Below are 21,375 nucleotides of genomic sequence, written 5' to 3'. Positions count from 1 at the left end.
TTTTAAACAATCCCCACCCCCTCCCAGCAAAAACCAGCCCTCCCAACAGCATGTCTCAACTCTTTCCCTTGCCTATTCCCTGGGGGCGGTCAGCGGAAGGAGAGTAAAGGGCAAAGGCAACCTGATACAGACTCAGATAGCTGCACTCTTACACGGAATCTCCAAGAACTCCCGTTATTCCTGGATCCTTCCTGTCTTCTACTAACACGGAGGCTCTGGGCATACCTGTGTGCAACAGACACATCTCTCAGGCTTTGTTATCCTCTACAGACCTGCACGCTAAGCCAGTTAGCTGTTCTCTCCAGAGCGATTTTTTTTTCCCCTGAAACATTCTATCAACCATCCTGATACAAAATAGTGTGCCTGCTGTTTAAATATTTTAATATAACTATAGGGTATAAGTTAGTGTTTATACAATATGAAATTAACCTAAATGAAAATCATTAAGCCTCCGAGTGCCTGGGTAGTTTATTGTTAGGGTACACATTGTGGCCAAAGTATTTTCCCCCGGGAATGCTAGGCCAGGACATGGACAAAGCAGTATCTTTGATCAGAAATGACAGACACAGATGGGCTTGGATCAGACAGAATCGGGGCAGGTTTACTTTTCACATAGTTTTCTGTATTAAAAAATACATCAGTGAAATCTGTTACAGGCAGGGACAGGACTACCGAGTACACAACGTCAATAGACTACTTTCTGATTTTATTTTTGTTAAATTACTTTTGTTACTGCTAAAAAAATAATTAAAAAACAAAACAAAACAAACAAAAAAAAGGAAATATCATTCAAGGCTGTTGATTTTCATCTCCTGAAATTTTAGTGACAAGATCAAATATCAGACCCCTGTTACAGAAGCTGGATAACTGACCAAAACTAGATAAAAACCATACAGTTCTCTTCTTTAAAAATAGTTTGGGTTTCCAATGAATTTGTGACTTCTGGTCATCAGAAACACATATCTATAGCTTGAGAAAACAGAGATACAGACAGTATCTGATAATGTCCTGTCCTCTAAACACAATATGGGAACTTTTCTCTTCTAAAAGATGCAGTAACAGCCAAGCCTTAAAAAAATCTCTTTCAATTTCCAACACTATGACTAAATCTCTTTGGGTGGGGTGGGGAAAAAACACACATGGTAACTTTCTACCACAGTTCTTTGTCAGAAGTAATACTGCATCCTTTGTACAACACCGCAGGTGTCGCAAAGGTGGAAAGAGAAAGAGTGCATGCATCTTTCCCTTGAAATGACAAGGCCCTCCAGATTTGCCTTATAAAATAACCAAAAACATCGGAGTAGGGGAAAGAGGAGAAAGGAAAGCTGCCTTAAGGGAAAAAAAAATTTCCGCGCACCACAGTATTTGCTAGATTATATCAACAGACTGCAGAGCTACTGGGCTAGTTAAGGGATTTTCTGCACATACCCCAGGACAGTCACTCTCCTGTACATACCCCAGAAATGTTTGTCCCATAACGTGATCACTCTGAAGTTTGACCTACAGCACCTCTTCCACATCACAGATCAAACAGCTAGAGTTGGTATTAGCGTGGACCGAGAGCTAGATTCTGGCATCGTGTGACCGTTTAACAGCAGCCAGATTGTTGTCCATTTAGATAGCTACCCTGGCAGCTTCTGCCTTCTTAACATTTGATCCCAGTTTTAAAAAAATTATAAAAGCATGTGTGTGTATATATTTATAACGGAAGGTGTCTGTTTGCCTAAATATCACCACTTTCTCTCCTGTCCTTGTGAAGAGCTCTAGGATCTCCACATGTTTTTTGGCAGCAATGACTGCCAGCCATCGGGCTGAGAAATCACGTGAGCCACAGTCTAGCTCTCTATGCCCATCATCATTACGGTAGCTTTTACGCAACTGTTTTCCTTAAAAATATTTCACAATTTTTTTAAAATCCTAAACAGATAAAGGATTTATGCACCACTCAAATAGGTTAGTTCATTTTGAGTTTGTTCAGAGGATTTATCGCTGCTGTAGGACGTTGTTTCTTGCAGCTTACATAGCTTGCTTCCTTCCAATTCCAGTTTGTACATCCACTGTGGTTCAAAATATGCCTTTAGGTGACATTATCTTGGCTTATTTGATACACATTTTCCAAAGGCTGGACGTATTCACAGTTTGGTGCTTCTGATGTGTATTCAAAGGAAAATACCCCACTTCAGTTAGTCTGATAACTCAATATCAGAGTCCTCTGATTTGACTTTGGCAAGTTCTTCATGTACCTCCCTCACCATAAGAATACGTGTTAACATGATGTCCAAGGTTCCTGGGTCTATTGGCAACGTGGAATACCACATGGGGCTATTGGGTACACAGGAGCGCTCAGGTTGAAGGTAAAATACATCACTTCTCTGCTTCACGCTTTCAGAACTGTCAGTGTAAAGAAAGGAAGACCACATTATCAGAAGGCAGCACTAACAGTCCTATGGACAACAGAGGTTAAGGAGAAACAGCAAAGAAAATGGAAGTTACATTGTGAATAGATGATCACTAATTTAAATGGCATAATTCATATCTTCTTACTAGTGACTTGCTTTCCCCCTTCAATTTAGTGAACAGTTAAGTTGTTTCCAGGTCACTCAGCATCAGTTGCTTACAAAATGAAGACAATTAGAGCGACCTCTTTACAGAGGTGGTTCTTCAACTGTAGTATTATCCAATTAATAGTATGGGTGTCTCGATACGATTGATGATGCATTTGACATTTAATATCTGAATAAAATTGGTTCTAATATTCCAGAATTGCTGAGTACTTTGGGACAGTTCAAGAATTAGCAAAACACAAAACTAAATCCTAGCTTGCCTGCTCATGGTGCAGAATGGTGAGCCCATCTGCTTGAAAGACTGACCATCAGACTTTGAGAAAGCTCTGGCAGGAAGAAACACAGCCCTCTAGAGAAAGGATTCCTCTTGGTTGGCTTTGGAACATTCAGATTAAAACAAAAAAGTTAATTTTTACTGATGCTTGCATGACTGCAGGGGCTTAGCTGTGATATATGACGAGGAGCATGAAAGTGTTTTCACAGCCCAAGGACAGCTAAAAGCTTTTAATGATATGCAAGTGAATGCATGGAAGGTAACGGGGAGACAGAGAGTCAGGACAGCTACGAGGCACACCTTTGCCTAAGCAATAGGATAATTTGTAGTAAGCTCACTAGGTGTATTTTTGAGGGTGATTTATTTGGGTGTTAGTTGGCACTAATGAAATACTGTTTCATTTTGCACGTGTATTTTCTTTGAAAAGAGAGGAACACCATATTCCAACTGCTCAATGATCTAACTAAAATTTGTATAGGAAAAGGGAGAGACAAAATGACTTATATCTATGTCCTTGCTATATAGTCTTCTTTCTAATTTCTAAATAAAAGTTAATCTCACATTTCAGCATGCAAAAGCCATCAGCAGTTTTATCTATTTCACACTTTTCCTACTCTTTTTCACATGGAACATGTGATACTAGTCATAAGCTTCTCAGAAGAAGAATCCTGCATAGGAAGTTAGAGAGATGAGAAGATCATGGTCACTATAGTAATGCTCTCTGTTTAGACTTGCACCCTGTGGAGGGCCCTCTTCAGGGATCTCCTGAGGATCTGTAAAAAGGCATTTAAAGGATATACATCTCTTTGTAACTCTACTCTTTATCCAACACAAGTAACAAACACTACCTATTTGCTGAGTCCAACAGCAGTGCTGATGAAGGAAGTCCTATTAGCATGGCTCTACTCACATTGGGGTACTAGGAAAAGGAGAGAGAAGCCTGCAGTACAGGCACAAAAGGTCTGGGTGGGATCCTTGCTTCCAGAGGCCTGAGGGATGGATGCTGGTTACCTGCTTTTCAAAGCCAAGTACTTAGCTCATAAACTCTTCTACCTTTGGAGGGTGCTGGGAGAAAACTGCACCTATTTTCCTCACAGAAATGTTTTGCCCTTTTGGACTGTTCTAGTCCACATACAGATTGAAAATCAAGTTCTGTCACTTACCATTTTGACAAGTAAAATTCATAAAGTCGGACTGGACATCGCAGGGGATTATCCGTATTTTCAGCCATTTCCACTGCTGTTGCAATCTCCTCATCTTCACCACGTTTCCTTTTGCCTACAGATAATTTATCTGGATACAGAAAAATGACATCACAGATGTTCAGCGAAGAATAGCACCTCCAAGAATAAACCCTAGTCACTTCGCTTAGCACCAGTCTGATGGGATTTTGTATCACAAAGAAGCAAGACACTATTTGACATTATAATCTGTCATTCAAAATCATAAGCAAATCAACCGGTCTGATGTAATCAGCCTGCTGGGTGAGCAAAACATCACATATGCTATAGTGTGTCCATAGCTACGGGGGTGCTAACTGGTGAGTCAGTTGCTGCCACAAGGACAAGAGACATGAATAGCGGAGAGCTCCCACCTTTCCTTCAGTGATGCCACCGGGCACCAATTGGGCAGAGTTTCCTGTTCTCTTCCTCTATCCCAAAGCTTATAAAAACTGAGCACTTTTAAGAATCCTGCCCCTCAGTTCAAACTGGCTAAGTTCAAAGCCATTGTGGGAACAAGGGAGCTTACATATAGATAGACAACATAATTCTGTAAGTTCTGCTTTCTTAGGAAATCAGACTAAAAATTAAATTCTGGGATAGAAGTAATCTAAAAAGCACTTAAGGAAGATTCTGTGGTCACTTGCTTAGAATATTAACTAGGGCACATGCTTTCAATCTCATCAAGGATGTAATTCTATGAGGGAAGAGTAGAAGTGTTATTCCTCTTACAGAAAAACTAGCAAGAACTAGTACCTAGCAGAAGAATATGGAGGATATAATTTTTCTTAATAAAGAAGAATTCATGTACATATTGGAACTTTTAACTGAAGAAGCCAATAGTATCATGATCCCACTTGATGTCCTTGCAAAGGCACTCCACAAAGGCAGACAACATTACTAATTAGTATGTTTTCAACTAGAAGTTTTGGGTTTTTTTTTAACTAGACACCTTGGCTCATGTCGAATCTCATTTTAAACCCTACTAGAGGTGAAAAAATATTGAAAATGTACTGGGTAACAGCAGAAGTCAGACTCTTCACAGCTCTGCTTACTGCATAACATATTCTTCCCCTTGTCCCTTTTTAAAATAAGGAGCAGACAATATAAATATGATTGCAGAAATTCAGAATCAGAAAGCAGGCACTTACCTGATTCTACCTCTTGTTTCTGAAAGGGTGGGAAAAAACGTAAATACGTCATCTTAGTATTATACTTCAGAGTCCGGGTGCGTCTCATGACATGGGCGAACGATAATTTCAGGTGCTCGCTGACATTCTTTAGTTGGAAGTATTTGGTGTTGAAGAATAGAAGTGTGTTCAATAAGACTATAGGGGAATATGCACCCAGCTGTTTACATTCCCACAAGTGTTCCTCTTCAATTCTTGAGAACATGTAACCTGAAGACAATGGGCAAAGAAAAAAAGAAAAGGGTTATTTATGCTATTTTAGGGCTGTTCTCCACACTCGGTTATAAATGAACAGCTTTTACAGATCCCTGGCAATCTAGTGGATTTTAAGAATTTTCTCAAAGTGACAAGAGAAAGTATCACATACAGGCAGGGTGGGAGGGCAGAAATAGATAATATTAAGAAGGCAGATTCTGTCAGAAACTCACGTAAGTTCTCTTTTACCTAACCTTGTATGTGAATGAACTGCACATCAGATCAAATTCAGACCTATAATAAGCAACTGTAATTCCAGTAACATCAAGAAGACTGCATGCATGAACATAAGAGGAAGCATGGAGAACCAAGTTGTGCAACAGCAAGATCCTCCAGTGCCTGAAGAATGGAGAGAAGGATATAAAGGAAGATTGCAGATACCAGCAGAATCTCACTGAGTTTTAATTTCACTGAATTAAACCACAGTCAGTCAACTGCAAAAAAAGTATAATTCCTAGGGCATGGAGCATGAGTTCAAATGATACCACCTCTACCACTGTTGTTATGGTAAGCCAGCTAGGAAAGGGAGATATGGAGGCTTATAAGATACTTGTTGAGAAAAACAACTTCACTGTATGCATCAGTCTACAAGTAACTGGGCTATTTCTTCATTAAATAGAAAGTTAAATTTTAAAATGAAAAGCCAGTTGTAGATCCAGGTATGGAGTTTCCAACATCACTCAAGGTTTCCTGGTACTCTTAAAAGATCTGATCTACTAAAATTGCTGCTGTCCAGCTTTATAAAGCACATGTTCATACTTGAAGACCAATTAAAAATATCTGCAGAATTCAGGAGCTCTTAATTTGGAAGTGATTAAGGTGAGAAGAACTTGAAGTCAAGGAGTTGAGATAAGATACCAACAGCCTGCTACTGTGATCCTATGATTTATCAGAAGAAATATTTCCAGTATTGACAAGGAAATACTAATGTAATTGTACACAGTATTTGCAGTAACCCATCTCAAATACCACATACAGTTCTGGCTACCTGTATTCAAATAAAGACTAGCTAAAACTTAAGGGAAGAGAAGAACCGGCATGTTTACTAGAGGAATGGGAAGCCTTTCTTTCAAAGAAGTTGACAGATTAATCAGAGACAAAGATATATTAAAGTGCAATCTGTGACCGAGAGAGATAGACATAAAATCCACAGTTCTAGTCTACCACAAACAACTACATGGTGGGGAAGAGGAAACTAATGTGAATGCCTCAGATCATATTCTTCTTCATGACAATGAGAAAGTAGTAATTTATAATAATGACTTTGTCATGCAGCTACACAAAATAAAATAATTGTCCTACCATTTGGAAGAATTGTAGGTTCCCAGATTTTCAAGAGTTTTGTAAGCTCAATCATAAACCTGGAATAGGGCTCGGTAAAAATGTTATCTATTCTACCATTCTCAAACAGGTACTACAAGAGAAAAAAAGGAAGACATACAATTTATGATTACTTAACATTGCAGAAAAGATACAGGACATCAGATTCTTTTTCTTTCTTATGTCCAAGTGTCTTATGGTCCAAAACATGTTGTTGAATTCTTCAGTAAGATATCTAATCAGATTTTCTGCAGGGACTGGGACCTCCCCAGTATGAAATGGGAGATATAGGCAAGAATTATTGCCAATGTTCCAAGCTCTAGAGCTGTTTTCTGAAAAATCATCATCCTCTAAAAGTAAAGAAAAATATCTTTCAAAAAAAAAAAGTTTGTCTATACAGAACAGGTTAGTTACTGAATACCCTTCTATGAAAAGAAACTTCACTTGCTAATACAGGCTCTCCTGACAACAGATAGAGGCCCAGTGGGGGGCTGCAGAAAAAGCTCAACTTACAGCACCAATGCAAAAGTCCCCTAAATTCTGGTCAAGGAGCCATTAACATTTTTTTTTCTGTAGACGAGAAAGTATGCAAGTCAAAAGCGGAACACAAAAAATGCTGAAACTCCTAGACCTTATCAATGGCAATCTGAATTTTAACTCCTTCTGCATTTTTTCAAGCACAGCCAGGAAAAAAAAAAAAGTCAAAGATAATTCCATGCCTAATCAAATGGCAGGTTTTACATCAGAAATAGCTCTTTATTCCTTATCACCCAATGACTATTCAAGAAAACGAATGAAAAGATATTTCTACAAAAAAGCCTCAAACGGTGGTATGTTAAACTGAGACACTGAGTTTTCAATAGAAGTTATTTTATTCTAGGTTTGTGCTGCAACTGTTTCAACATGCAGTGCCTAAGCAGGTAGCAAGGACTGGTTACATGACTCTTAGTATTCATTAATTACAATTCTATTATTCACATTATACTATTTCTGTAAGTTTTGCCAACACAATAGGTATCTGCTTAACCACTGAAGGAGCACAGTCTTTCCCGGGTAATCTCGTCCATGTAACTTGCATATTAGAAGAGCATTGTGCAACTATTTAGATCTGAAACATTCCATCATAAAGCAAATATTTCTGAGGATCCACAAGTTTATACCTAGCTTTCCTACACATGGCAAGGATAAAAAAGGTACCAAAATGAAAGATTTGTGTCCAGACAGAAACACCTATCCCTCCATACCACATTCCTCCCAAGTACAGAAGAGGCCATTCTACTTTGATCATAAAAAGGTCCAGACAAATTAGCCAAGTATGGGACCAAAACAGACTAAGAATAAAGCAGAAATAAAGAAACACTCTTGCCTCCTCTGCAAACACAGCATGGTGTTATGGATACTGCACAAAAAGCCACACTAGTGTTTGGCATGTTCTCAGCAATACCCTAACTCAATGAGTTACCTGCTGAATTCCAAGGCACAAGTATAAGATGCTGTCAGGATCATATTTTTCTCCATTTGGTCTCCGCACCTCTTGAATAAACTGGCACAAGCCAAAACTCAGTTCAGCAAAAGTGCATGAGAGAATGTCCTCCTTGAGTTTCACAGGACGAACTGCGGTGAAGAAAATTATGAGAAAAATTAACTTCATTCAACAGACTAAATCTTCACACATTCCTTATCATTTCATGCAGGCAGAACTGTTAAAACATCTATCCCAAACAAACAGTCCCCTGTATGTCTAAACTTGTGAACTATTTCCTGTCTGTCAGCTAACAATTAAATAAATAGTTGGCCAACAAAAAACAAACCACCAGCATGTATAACCAGTACAAATGCTGTAACTGAGTAAGAAGAATATAGATATTTAAAGCTAGGATATTTAAATGGTAGGGAGCTCAGTGACACCGAAGCTGTGGCATGGCAATGGTTACGTATGCTTGAGGCTGGCAGTGTAGGGTTGATAAATCAGCTTCACCTCTATAGCTGGACTCAGGGGAATCTTGAGTGAGAGAAAGATCTTGAGTATTTCCTAGTAGCTCTGGACATGAGTTGAGTGCAGCATATTCGACTCCTTAAAGGGAGAAGGAATGAAGAGTTTAAAGGGCCATGGGATTCGGAAAGGGAAGCAGAGCAAATAGAGAATCAATCAATCAGAGAATCCGCAATGAAATTACTAGCCTTGGCTGCTCCACACCATACACAAGTGACTGACTGCTCGGGACTAAACAGGGAACCTTTCTGGGGTTTGGATATAGTTTCCTGGAACTGGCTGTAATCATTTTTTCCTTAACCACAAGAAGAAAAGACAATAACTCATGTGATTACTCTTCTTCTGGGAAACAAGAAACAGCTGTTCTCATGTAATGACAACAGAAATTCCAAATGAGGAAGAAGCAGATCTCTCTCTAACCAGAATTCTTCCCTTTGAGATCTCTCTTATACAAGTCCTATCACACTAAGTTCTTTACATTGCAGCAATGTTTAATATGGTTTGCTCTCTTCCCCACCATCCCAGCAAAGCTCAGTTACATTCCTAATTTAAATTCTCTGCTGGACTCTGAAAATTTGCCCACAAAACTCTCAGTGCAAGCATGTAAGACAGATTTGAGACCAGAGAAAAGGAGAGTTGGACACTGCCAAATCCCAGGACTGCTGTGCTTTTGTAAAAAAGTCATAATTAGACAAACAAACGAACACAGCATTTACATTGCCACTATTAGATGTCACCCTAGTGAGACGAAAGGAACAACTCATGCCTTTTAAAGTTAGTTTCAGGCAGGGTGCAGCATAGAATGAGAAGAGTTTCAGGAAGGTTTCTTCACAACTGTGAAGTCTAGAAATGAGGTGTTAGATTTTAACACTGTAGCATACAGTTTTTTTTATGGCAAACAATTATGCTGGCACACAAATGCTTTGTGAATACTTTAACTACAGAAGAAAAAGATGGGACCAACATAGTATTGCCAACTTAGAACTATTGCCTGATATTAGTTCAGTAAAAGCTCTGCAGCTGCATAAAACATCTATTCTATACATGAATTATCGCACATAAATGAACACAAAGGGGGAGTTAATGCATTATAATGTTGAAAAGAAACCTTGTATTTTAGAGTCTGTTTTAATAGGTGACAGATAAATTAAGAATGCAAGAGATGAGATTTTTAAATGCATGAGAAGCCATAAGATGATGTTCCATAAAATCTTTTCTCTACTCATGGATATTTTAAACCTCAGTTAATAATGAATAATCCTAATACCTACCTGAATAACATATCACACTGAGCGCTCTTCAACTAAGTACTGTGGTTTCCACTGAAAGACAGACAAGTTTACCTGAAAACTTTAGGTCCCCTTGTTCCTCCTGTGCGTTTTTCCATTGGACCCAATTCTTCCAGGCATTTACCCCATACATGTACTTCAGGGTCATCCCAGAAACAGAGCATCCTGGGTAGGAACCCTGCATGAGATTCCGGGGCTCTACAGAAACTACAGACTTCTTCCGTCCCTGCAGGAAAACGCACAAACCAAAGAAAACACAAGCTTACATTTAATAAGCTCCTTATCTATGGAAACTTAACGTGATCTTGGATAATAAAGACAGTGCACTGACATGATAACAAAAACCTACGCTCATGACAGAAGCTGAATGACTATACAATTTTTTTTTTTAATTAATAAGTGGACAAATATTAACCATGCTTCATGGAAAAGGTGTAATAATAACAGTAATTCTTCTCATGATAAATACACACAGAAATATATTCCTCTCTGCCTACATCATAAAAGATTGTTTCTTTCCTGTAGATTATTACACTACTTAAAAATACATCTATTTTGGAGCTTTTTAAATGATACACATTCTTTAAATGTTCTGCACCAAAAAGAACATTTATTCTACCTAGTTGCAGAGCAGAGGGAAGAAAATCTTATTTTATATAGCAGGAGAACAGAAAAAAAAAAAAATATATATATATATATATAGCATAGTTAAAATCAAGTTCTCATTTTCACCCCAGAGCAAGACTTCTTACTTTGAGAATAAGCATGCACTTAATGTTATTACCTTAAATGTGAGAAACTTATGTTCCAAAAATACTTTCTTACCCGTCTTTTTGGCTGTGGGAAGCCATCTCTATGTCTCCGTCTTGCTCGTGAACGCGAATGTAGACCCAGTCCTTTACTGAGAGGGTCAAATGAGTCTAAAGTCAAATTAACACCATTAAGAGTTTATATGATTTAACATGCCGAAGTAGAAGTGTCACTTAGATACTACTGAATATCCTGAAGTTGACAATCACATCCACATATTTAAGTAATGCTTTGCCTTTGGATAATTAGGCAATAAATTTACCTTCTATATAAAAAAGTAAATTCTCAGAAGAGGTAAAAAGCCCCCCAAACAGTGGATGTACTTATTTAGGCAAGCTTATTCTTCTGCACAACTGAAATGAATTGTACCTAGGGACATAGAAGTGCTAAATGCAAAGGAGTCCAGCAAGATTACCTGCTACCCCTGTCAGTGGTTCTGTAGAATGCTATCTTTAAAGACACCAACCATATTCTAAAAAATAATAATTTTTAGTAGAGCTGATGTATTACTGCAGCTTTAAATACCCAGTTGTAGTAAATGAAAACACATCCCCTTCACAAGCAGACTGCTGGTACAATATTTACTCAGAAAATTGTGCATACTTTTATACAGCAATGCATTTTTCTTCACATTATACAGACCTGATGGAAAATCTGCCTCCAGGTCCTGTTCCACATCCCCTTTGGAGAACTGTTTCAGTTCTGGATCTGGATCCGGTAGGGTATTTGATCGTAAGGCATAGTGATTTAACTCATCCTCCCAGCTGTGTGGAGTGGACACTGCTTCCGATTCTAGGTCTCCACTGTAAGTGCTACCTTGGTCTGTAATGAGAACGATCAAATACATCATGTGCTATAGGAAAGGATGGACAAAAACAGAAGTTTGAAAGACAGCAGGATCAAAGTCTCTTCACAAAAAAAAAAATCCAACTGACCTTTCTCAAATATCTTGGGGTCCAAGAAGAGCTCGTGCTCAGATGTTTGAGATCCTTAAGAAAAAGAAGGAAATCCTATATCTACAAATGATTCACAGCTTACATAACTGAGACAAAAGATTTTGAACACCAAAACACTATATATTAAGTTATAATACTGCCAATAGGTAATGAATCTTCTCCTCCACTAGAGTTCTACCAACAGGTCTCTACCTATGCCATGCTGTTACGGGAGAAACAGAAATGCAGAACTAATTCACATTTGCTTTGCTTTTCTAAATTTCTAAATGTACCGCCCTCCAAGAATCCACCATTAAAAGCCTGACAGGAAAAATATTCTTGTAATGCAGCTGCTCTGCCCTCTTGATTCTGAGTCTTTCTTCTGCTAATGCATGACATATTGATCTAGGGGATACTATCTCTAGGAATCTGTTACTGCCAACCCAGAAGTCAAACCAGTACCTAGGATCAGGGAAAGGGAATACAAAGACATTTAAACCACTGTTGGTGATCTGTATCTAACTCAGGTTCTAAGCTAAACATAGCTCTACTGAGTATTGACTGATAAACCTCTGTGAAATTACAAAAGCTTCAGAAAGGTGCAAGCACAACCAGCACCTGAGATGGGAACCATGCAACAAGAGTAAGCAAACCTTAAAAGAAAACACATTTCCAAAACAAAAAATAGAATATTGCATACAGAGGCAAAACTTTCTTCAAATATGCAGTTCAGCGGAATTCCCAGAAGGCTTCTTCATTTTAAAAACCAAGCACTCAAAATCACTAACTCATGGCATAAGCACTGTACTCCTGTGTAGGTTAACACTTAAACTGCACAAACGCTTTCATTGTGAAAACAAATGTTGGTAGGACAACAAGACCATTTAACATGGCATGCTTACTTGGGAAGCAGTCAATCAGGCCCAACAACTATTTCTCTACCTATTTTCTGTGAAGAGAGGACCTCTATTTCACTTAATTTAATTTTCCTTTTTAAAAAACATCACATACCACCATGAGAGTGTGTTTTTTCTTTCTCCTCATCTTCTGCAATCATTTCTGCCATCTGAAGGAGATCAGCTTCAAATGGATTTGTGGGAATCTTTTCCTTGATATCCTGAATAGTTTCGATGATCTTATCAGCATTATCCAGGGTAGTTGGGAAAAGCATAGGAACTGGTACCTATACAGACACATGGAAAATATTAGAACTTGTTTGTGGGAGAAGGGAAACAGCAAATAGGGAAGGGAGATTCCTCTCCCTTAATCTTACATATATTTTAGGATTACATAAAATTTTAAAATAACTTCAGACTGGACAACTTGCTTCATATCTGCAACGACACTATAAACTGTGTGTGATGATGCTTAATTAAGTATAATGTGAATAAGGAAAGAAATGGTTTCAATTCCAAATACCACCTGCATCTAAGCTGGACTAAAAACAAAACTCAATGACATTGCTCTGTCCCCTGTTGAAAACCAAGACCATATACCACCTCTCTAGTGAACTGAAGGATAACTTACAGGTACTGGCATCCCAAGTGGAACTGGTGTATACTGTGTATAGAGGTGAAGGGGTACTGGCACAAACACTGGTACAGGTACAGGTACCACAATGATTTGGGGTTGAACTTCTTCTTCTTCTTCTATTAAAAAGAAAACAAAAATGGTTTAGTTCCTAAAAAGAGCGCATGGCCATCCTGCACACTTCAGAGTGACCATTATAATTGTGTGGGGCTCCATCACTGGCGACTTCTGCTTTTAGCTCAATGTGCACAGTACTGTATATTACCCTGCTGACTTGCAACTTATCTGAATATTTGTGCATGTACACATCAAGTCCTAATAGAGGATTACATGAGAACAAGTACAGTAAATTTATCTGAAACAGGACATATTACACCTATCACAGAACTCACAAATTCTGTCCTGAGGGAAACAAGTTCCCTCCACAACCTTTTGTATGTCACATAACCACTTCACCTCATTCTCCACTATTTTAAGATCATTACAGAACACTAAAGATGACTGGAAGCCAATCTCAAGATTCATTACACATGAAGCTTTTCAGAATTTCAAAGAACAGCCAATGCTTTGCATCTGTAAGGCAAACTGCTGCTTGGAAACAACAATCTGAAAACTATTTAAGGTTTTAAAATATGTTAAGAAAAATAATTCTCTGTTACATAAACCATGCATTACTCTCTCACCTGCAATAAAGACTTTTAAAAAATGGGTTAGAGATTAGATACATACCTGTCTGGCATTCTTTGTTTTGTGTATGAGGTTTGCATGAGGTGGCCTTAGTCTGTGTGATTGGCTTGCACAATAACGCTTTGTTTTTTAAAAGCCTGGGTGGTTGTGATGGGGGTAGTTTCAGGGCATCTGTCTGAGTACTGGCCTGTTTTAATAAACACAAATGAGGGCAGAATCAGTATTGGTTGTGGTAGCATATTATAAAGATTAATATTTGTTCTCTACTATGGGAGGCTGCATGATTTAAAGCAGTATTACAGTTGCTATTAAAAACAATCATTTAAAAATGCAGAAAAACAGCTTTCTAATGCATTTGGTGCTTTCTAGTCTTCATAAAAATGTATTTTAATCAAACAATGGGCTTTTTTTTTCTTGTTAAGAGTGCAGAGAACAGACCCGAACAATGTTTGATTTCTGTAGTCAAACAACCTCTATAAACTTTTGATCTTGGAATCTTACTGATGGCAAAGATCTAAAAAGAACTTATGTTAACATACTTTTTGAGGACTTAAGAGTTGGCTGATGCAGATACCCAAAACACTGAGTAAATCAATGTGAAAACATTGAAAAGGAATAAAAATAAAACCAGAATGCAAATACTGGCAGCATCAGTATCGCTTCTTGATTATACACACACTGATTACTTGTGGGTGTAATCATTTCAAGTCCTGCTAACTGTTATTTTCAGTCATGCATTCAAATAACACGATCTGTTTCAGTAGGGGAAGTTTACACTCTAATCCATAAAGCATACTTGAGCTAAAAGCAAGGGTGCCAGTCTTCCAGAACCTGAGCGCTACATCATAAAATCTCAGTATTTTAAGAGAGTCACAAGATATACAGTACATACATCAAAGAGCCCAAAAGTGGGGACTCTAGGACTTATTAAAAGATAAGAAGTGACAGTGGTTCCCCACAGCTCTGTTATCACACTACTGAGGGAGCGGGGAAGGGAAGCTAAGGTGCAAGAGCTTGGTAATGTCAGCCTCAGCAGCCCATTTGGTTCCCTTACTCCCATGGCAGCCCTTTTGATATCACATCCCACTTCTGGCCACAAAAGGTAGTGCCCAGTATGGAGGCCACATGTAAATTGCTTGAGAACTACAGCCATCTAGAGCTGCAATTCAACAGTCTTTATCTAAAAGATCAAATCAATCTGTCCTTGAACACAAAAAGACTTTTATACCATACAAGTATCCATTTATAAACATGCATCTGCAAGCTGGATGGATTTTAAATCCCAGTCACAAGCAGGAAAAGGAGTTACAAAATGACAGTGCTAAATTCTTGGATACTTTACTTGTTATTGATACAATTTGGGCAAAAGGGATAAAAAGATTCTTTTGCAAAACTTACATCTCCTATTATTTTTGCTGTCACAGTAGGGACTGCACCTGTGAAGAGAAACGACACAAAGTAGTTTGTGTTCTTGTCATCAAGACCCATAATCCGCCAAGGTCAAGAAAAAGAATTCCCATTAAACTTCATTCTCTGGTGCATGTAAATAAATTTAAGTCATTATTTATACCTTGGTAAAGGAAGGACAAAACAGTAACCATCTGCACTGATATGAAGGGTAATGAAGAAGTGGCTATTGTCCCCAGTGGGAAAGATCCAGGAACAAATATAAATATCCTGAAATGGAGTTTTAAAAATGCAGAAGTCATATTTAACAGTCCTACCCTGTAAAACATTGTTGGAATTAACTGTAGGCTGGGCAGCAGGGGTGCTTGCAAGGGACACCACGTTTGCTATGACAGGGGTTGAATCCTTTCTCAAAGAAGGAGGGCCTGATGAGGAAGCTGGTGCCATAGAAAGGTTTGCTGGATAGAAGGAACAGAAGAAAACTAGAATGAGCAGTAAGATAATTTATAAAAAAAAACATTTTAGCAACAGCTCCCACCCTCCAGATTCATCTCCAAATGAAAAAGCCTGCCTTATGAGAGGGGAATGCAGGTGTCAAACTGCAGGTTTTCAGTTTAAATAGGAGTTGGTTCCATAAGCAAACTTAAGCTGTTTTCCAATCACTGAAACATTTCAGAAGTTCATCATAGTATAAAAGGGACTTTCTATTTGTAGTATTATATGTATTACGGCAGTACTTGGGAGACAACAGAACAGGACACCTCACTGTGCTCAGTACCATACATATATAGTACAGGAGACAGCAAAGGTCCTGACAAGCTTATACGCTCTATATAATGAATGAGCTCATTTTTTTTTGATAAGAATTTTACAAGAATCTCGCAGTTAGAGCAACTCTTAGATTCTTTGCATCTGAAAGCACCATTACCACATTTCATCAAAAAAACACTATTCTGAGGCACTCCATTATTCTGGCAGCCCCCTGTTCAGAGAGACACCTGGAGCCCAATTTTTCAAAGGTGTTACACACTTGCCTCAGCTGAAGTTGCTGGCACACTTTTGAAGAAGCAGGCCCATCATACATATTGCTATCCTTACTAACAGCCAAATGTACTGACAAGACCAGGAATGTCACATGGTATAGTTATGGCCTGAAAGTATAAAGTTACTTATATAGTGATATATTACTCTTAATCAGGGAAAACAACTCCCACCAACGTAAGCAGGAGATGTGCACATAATTCAAGAGTAGTATATGGCCTGGTGCATACTATAAACTTTCAGTTAATATTCTTTATTGCTCGTTGGGTACCTTACTGTTGCAGTCACCATCACTCAGTGGGAGAATATGCCCCTCTTTAGGACCAGTGCTATTTCTGCCCTTTGTTTCGCTTCCTCTTCCTGTCTTTGTGGGCCTTTCTTCCTTTCTTCCCTTTGCATTTCATTCCCTACAGAAACTCACAGTTCCTATTCCTGTGGGCTTCATTCCCACCCTCCTTCCCATTCCATCTGCTAAAATAACCAGCAATGAAACAGCTACAGCATACATTAATCTTAGCATTGATACTTTAAGCTTCAACACTTAATGAAATAGAAACAGTAACCCTTCATATGCCTACACACTACACAGAACTGGATACATTAAGTTCATATACAGAAGTCTGTACTTTTAATCATTAAGGCTACTACAATTTTACCACTTATCATTTTTTGTTAAATGAACGCTAACATTGTACTATATCTGGCTATGTCTTATAAAGTACATGAGACAAGCTAGATATTTAACATGTCTTCAACAGACATCAGTACATTTTATCTTAATAAAGTGGGCCTTCGTTTTATGAAAGCGATTGAAAATAGCACTTCATGTTTCGTCTTCTTTAAAATCAAAATCTACCTTTGGTATATGAAGCAACCTCATTTCATACCCACAGAAATCTGAGATTGCCTGAACAGAAATATCTAAAATTGAGCCCATTCAATGGCAACAGGCAAGTCCCCCCGTAGACAATATATATTTAATTAAAAGTTCACTGAATTGAATTTCCAAATAAGTGATCATATCACTATTATGCACACCAAAAAGGAATACTATTCACATCCTGTTTTACCTGTGTTGTTTTGGGATGGAGGGTTAAAAACACTTTGGTGATTACAGAACTTCAGAATACAAAGCAGATTGCAAAAATGTTTGATCTCCCCTTGCCATTTCATGGACTCGCTGAGTTTACCTTGTCTCTTACAACCATCACACTTTGCCATCTAGAAAAACAGAGTGAGGGAGAAATTAAACACACATATGAACAACAAGAAGAGCATCCCAAAGCAGCAGAACATTTGGTGTCTGTATTCCCACAATCCAAATTAGGTTTTCTCTATATGGGAAAGCGGTACTCAGAACTTAAGAGGAATTTACTCATCTATCACATACATGTAATATCTTCTTTGGATATAAAGATCAACTACAGGCAGTTCACACAGCTCCTCAACTTCAAAGGTTCTTTTGCTAGCACGTCTATATTTCAGAGAATACTATGCAAGAATATCACTTACCTGGTAAAACAAAACCGTAAATTTAGACATGCATTCCTCTGAGCAGAATTCCTCCATCTTCCCCCCAAAGTGATTCTGGACCAGTTTGGGGGAAGCCTGTAAACAGTAACTGCACATTTTACAGTGGTTTCCCCAACGTTTAGCCAAGTCATGTTTATAAAGCAGTTTACAACCTAAAAGAAGAGAAAACAGCAATATATCAAAAGCATGCTTCAGTATCAAAATTATGTTTGCTTGGCACTTCTAGTCCTTGTATTCAGTTATGTCTGTAATAATTTATTGAAATGTAGCATTAAAATATAAAGTGTAAACAAAGTTCTAGGTAAACATTAGGCTTCTTTTAGTATCACCCAAAATTTTAAGGCCAAGTACTTCTGACTTGATTTATCTGAGACACAGCTTTGCCCTTTCTTACCTTCACTACAGAATGGCTTATCTATGCCTGAGAATCGCACCGTCTCCTTGATAATTTTCTCAATTTTGCAGTATTCACACATTGCCATTACGCTGCTCCTCTTCTTATATTCATCACAGCAGGTCTTCCCACAAAACTGAAACATTTTACCCTGCAACATATCGAGAATGTTTCAGATGAGCCAAATCTCGTTTTCACCTCCTAGATGTGAACATTTAAATAGTTAATAAAAACTCAAAAGCATATTTATGCCCTTAGAATTCACCAACAGACAGCACTAGGGAATAAGTCTCTCCATTCAGTTTTATAACAAAGGCAGAGCAATTTTCTGCAGAAAGCCCTCACCAATGTGCTTTGTCCTGGAATTAAAAGGATCATCTCTAGCACCAAGAATAAGGGATGTGCTTACCTAACCAGTCAGTCTTTTTTTTTTTTTTTTTTTTTTTTTTTAAGATAATAGAGCTAGTATCAGTATTAATTTTGGTAATGGTTAAATAATAACAAAATCTGTTCCAAATTCCCCCATAGCAGGTCACAGTAAGCAACAGAGAAGTACTGACGGACCATTGCATATAATATAGTTACAATTTCTTGAATTTCTGGTTGAGAAAAGCTTGCAAAGCCCTAATTTTTATTACCTTATAGTCAAGCAGTTCTGGTTTGGTTGCAAACAATCTGTTACAGTGCTGACACCTGAGTTTTACAACTGCGCGGGAAAAAGTGACTTGCTGGGACTGGGCAGCCAGCCTCTGTAGACCAGCTGCAGCTGAACTGCTCATGGAGCTGGGGGACACAGTCGAGGTAGTGCCACCTGCCGATACTGTTGCCCCCGAGGGAATGCTTACAATTACTTGACCTTGTGACAGGGGTACCACAGAGGAGTTCATTCCTGCAGGCTTGTTGAACAAATTCTGCAGGAAAGCAAATTGAGGAAGAGACCTTATTTTACAGTATTACATATTACCCAGCATGCCAGATATTTATACTATCAATTTATTATTCTATTAATTGAGCTAAGAAGAAATCCTAGATGTCATACCTGAAAAGCTACTACACAACTGTAGCTGCAAAAATTACGTATGCTCCCATCTGACATAGCCAAGTGATACTGAGGGACTGTGGAAGTTTTACAGCTGTTGCACTGAACTTGAACACCTGAGGGTGAAACAGAGGAGAAAAAATGATTTATCCAACATCAAGTAACATTGCAGATAATTTTGTACTGTGCATACAATGATGTGCAAGATTCTGAATGACAAGGCAAGATACACACAGAAGTCTAAGACAAAGTTTCTACAGATTCAGAAGCAGACGTTGCAGCAGCGGTGCCTGCTGCTTGCCAGACCCTTTAATCTCCTAGTATCCCTAGGACATCAGTAGGCATTTTTCTGTTTTACAAGAGAAATAGCAGGTAATCTGTTTACCTAGCCCAAGGCAGCATTAGGCAGAGGTAACTAAACTAATCACCTGGACAACAAAAGCAGAATAGTCACAGTGGTGGTATAGTAGGTGTCCACACAAGTGGATTTGTCTAGCTGGGAAACCCACCAGTTTCATTTGTGAGAGCAGAAAATACGCTAATGTTTATGATTATGTTTAGGTCCGCTAAAAACAAAGAAAGGTCTAAATAGATTGTTTTCTAGCAGATATCTAGAATAGGAATGGAATGTATAAACATATCTGAAAACCCCAACGTTCAATGTATTAATATACAAATCCTGGAAATTTATATATGTTCGTGAATGCACAAAAAGACAAAGTGAAAAAGGGAAAACTTTTGGCTTCTACCCTTTTCTTCCTAGAAAAACAGCTTTATTTAAAAGCTGAAATGTCTGCACTGTCACAGTGAAGTTAGTCTACAGTAGAAAGCCCCTATGTTCTCATGTCAGTACCATCCCTTTAAAAAAAGAAATGTCACTTTCCATTCCCCAAAGAAAGAACATCTGCCTTTGCTTTCAAGATAAATTAAGTTTGGATATAAACTATGTGAAATTATGCTTCTAAAAAAGTAAAAGCAAAAAGTTACCTGCAGAAGCAACCACTTTAACTCTATATGCTGACAAGCAGTTAACAGAGCAAAACAGTTCAGTTTTTCCCAAGTTATTTGTGCTCTCGATCATCTCAGCTGAAGATCTCAAAGATTTACACAGTGCGCAAGGTGTAATTTTAGCTGACTTCTGTGGAAACAGTAAAAGAGGTCATTCATCTGAAACTTAGTGGTTTTTACTAACCTGGAAATTAGTCACTAACACATAAAATGTGCATAAAATGAGAGTCAGTGTACTTGAAACAGAACTTACGTTACAGCTGTAATATTTATAATGCAGATATACTTCTCTGAGTTCTCCAATATGCTTGCTATCATTCAGGCTAAGGACTACCGTTTAAGACAAGTTTAAACAGTCCCTAGGCTGTTAGGACTAAAGCCTCCAAGTGCAAACTATAATACATGTTGTAGTAGCACATGTCAAGTAACTTGTACTTTAAAAATTTTCGCCAATAAATGACATTTTGCTTATGGCTTAACACATTTAGCTATGTATGTAAGCAATAATCCCATTCAGCAGATTAGAAAACAAGAAACATGAAGAAACAGGTTCCCTGAAGATACCTTTGGCGAGAAAATGGGGAACAGAAATATCTTATATCTCCTAGTAATAATCACAATGTTTTCAATCCACGGTCTATGAACTACTTTTTTTAAAGAGACCCCCAAGAAGAAGTCTATTTTTCCATAGACTTACTATGTGGGTGTCTATACAACCACTGAAAGGTTTTTAGCATCTTTAAGTTTGGAAAACAGTTTGAGAAATACTGTACCAGAACATTTTATTACCGTGTCCTTAAAAATGCACTTTGTTCTACAAACAGCTATACGAGATTTTCACAGAAGGATAGAACAGAGTATACATTGCTAAGGATTAAAAAATATA

General features: G+C 38.1%; 1 protein-coding gene across 3 annotated transcripts in view; it reads right to left on the bottom strand.

Annotated features, from left to right (window-relative positions):
• Positions 1-575: 575 nt before the first annotated feature.
• The window catches only part of ZMYM4 (zinc finger MYM-type containing 4), a 44,646-nt gene continuing 23,846 nt past the window's right edge, over positions 576-21,375 (bottom strand). The window contains exons 9-29 of one of the 3 annotated variants that reach the window (XM_067311329.1): positions 20,469-20,619; positions 19,482-19,597; positions 19,081-19,353; positions 18,443-18,593; positions 18,028-18,200; positions 17,586-17,736; positions 15,792-15,932; positions 15,466-15,503; positions 14,110-14,254; positions 13,378-13,499; positions 12,862-13,033; positions 11,851-11,904; positions 11,558-11,737; positions 10,931-11,025; positions 10,160-10,331; positions 8,802-8,897; positions 8,286-8,437; positions 6,806-6,917; positions 5,210-5,458; positions 4,002-4,131; positions 576-2,391 (exon numbers count right to left, since the gene is read on the bottom strand). In XM_067311329.1, the coding sequence (XP_067167430.1) occupies positions 2,184-2,391; positions 4,002-4,131; positions 5,210-5,458; positions 6,806-6,917; positions 8,286-8,437; positions 8,802-8,897; positions 10,160-10,331; positions 10,931-11,025; positions 11,558-11,737; positions 11,851-11,904; positions 12,862-13,033; positions 13,378-13,499; positions 14,110-14,254; positions 15,466-15,503; positions 15,792-15,932; positions 17,586-17,736; positions 18,028-18,200; positions 18,443-18,593; positions 19,081-19,353; positions 19,482-19,597; positions 20,469-20,619 (3,081 nt within the window). In that variant the 3' untranslated portion in view covers positions 576-2,183. The remainder of the gene's footprint in view (positions 2,392-4,001; positions 4,132-5,209; positions 5,459-6,805; positions 6,918-8,285; positions 8,438-8,801; positions 8,898-10,159; positions 10,332-10,930; positions 11,026-11,557; positions 11,738-11,850; positions 11,905-12,861; positions 13,034-13,377; positions 13,500-14,109; positions 14,255-15,465; positions 15,504-15,791; positions 15,933-17,585; positions 17,737-18,027; positions 18,201-18,442; positions 18,594-19,080; positions 19,354-19,481; positions 19,598-20,468; positions 20,620-21,375) is intronic. The other 2 variants (XM_067311330.1, XM_067311331.1) reach the window with 2 other exon arrangements.

This window comes from Apteryx mantelli, chromosome 27 (genome assembly GCF_036417845.1).
Source record: "Apteryx mantelli isolate bAptMan1 chromosome 27, bAptMan1.hap1, whole genome shotgun sequence".
Classification (NCBI taxonomy): Eukaryota; Metazoa; Chordata; class Aves; order Apterygiformes; family Apterygidae; genus Apteryx; species Apteryx mantelli.
This window is presented reverse-complemented; position numbering and strand designations above follow the sequence as displayed.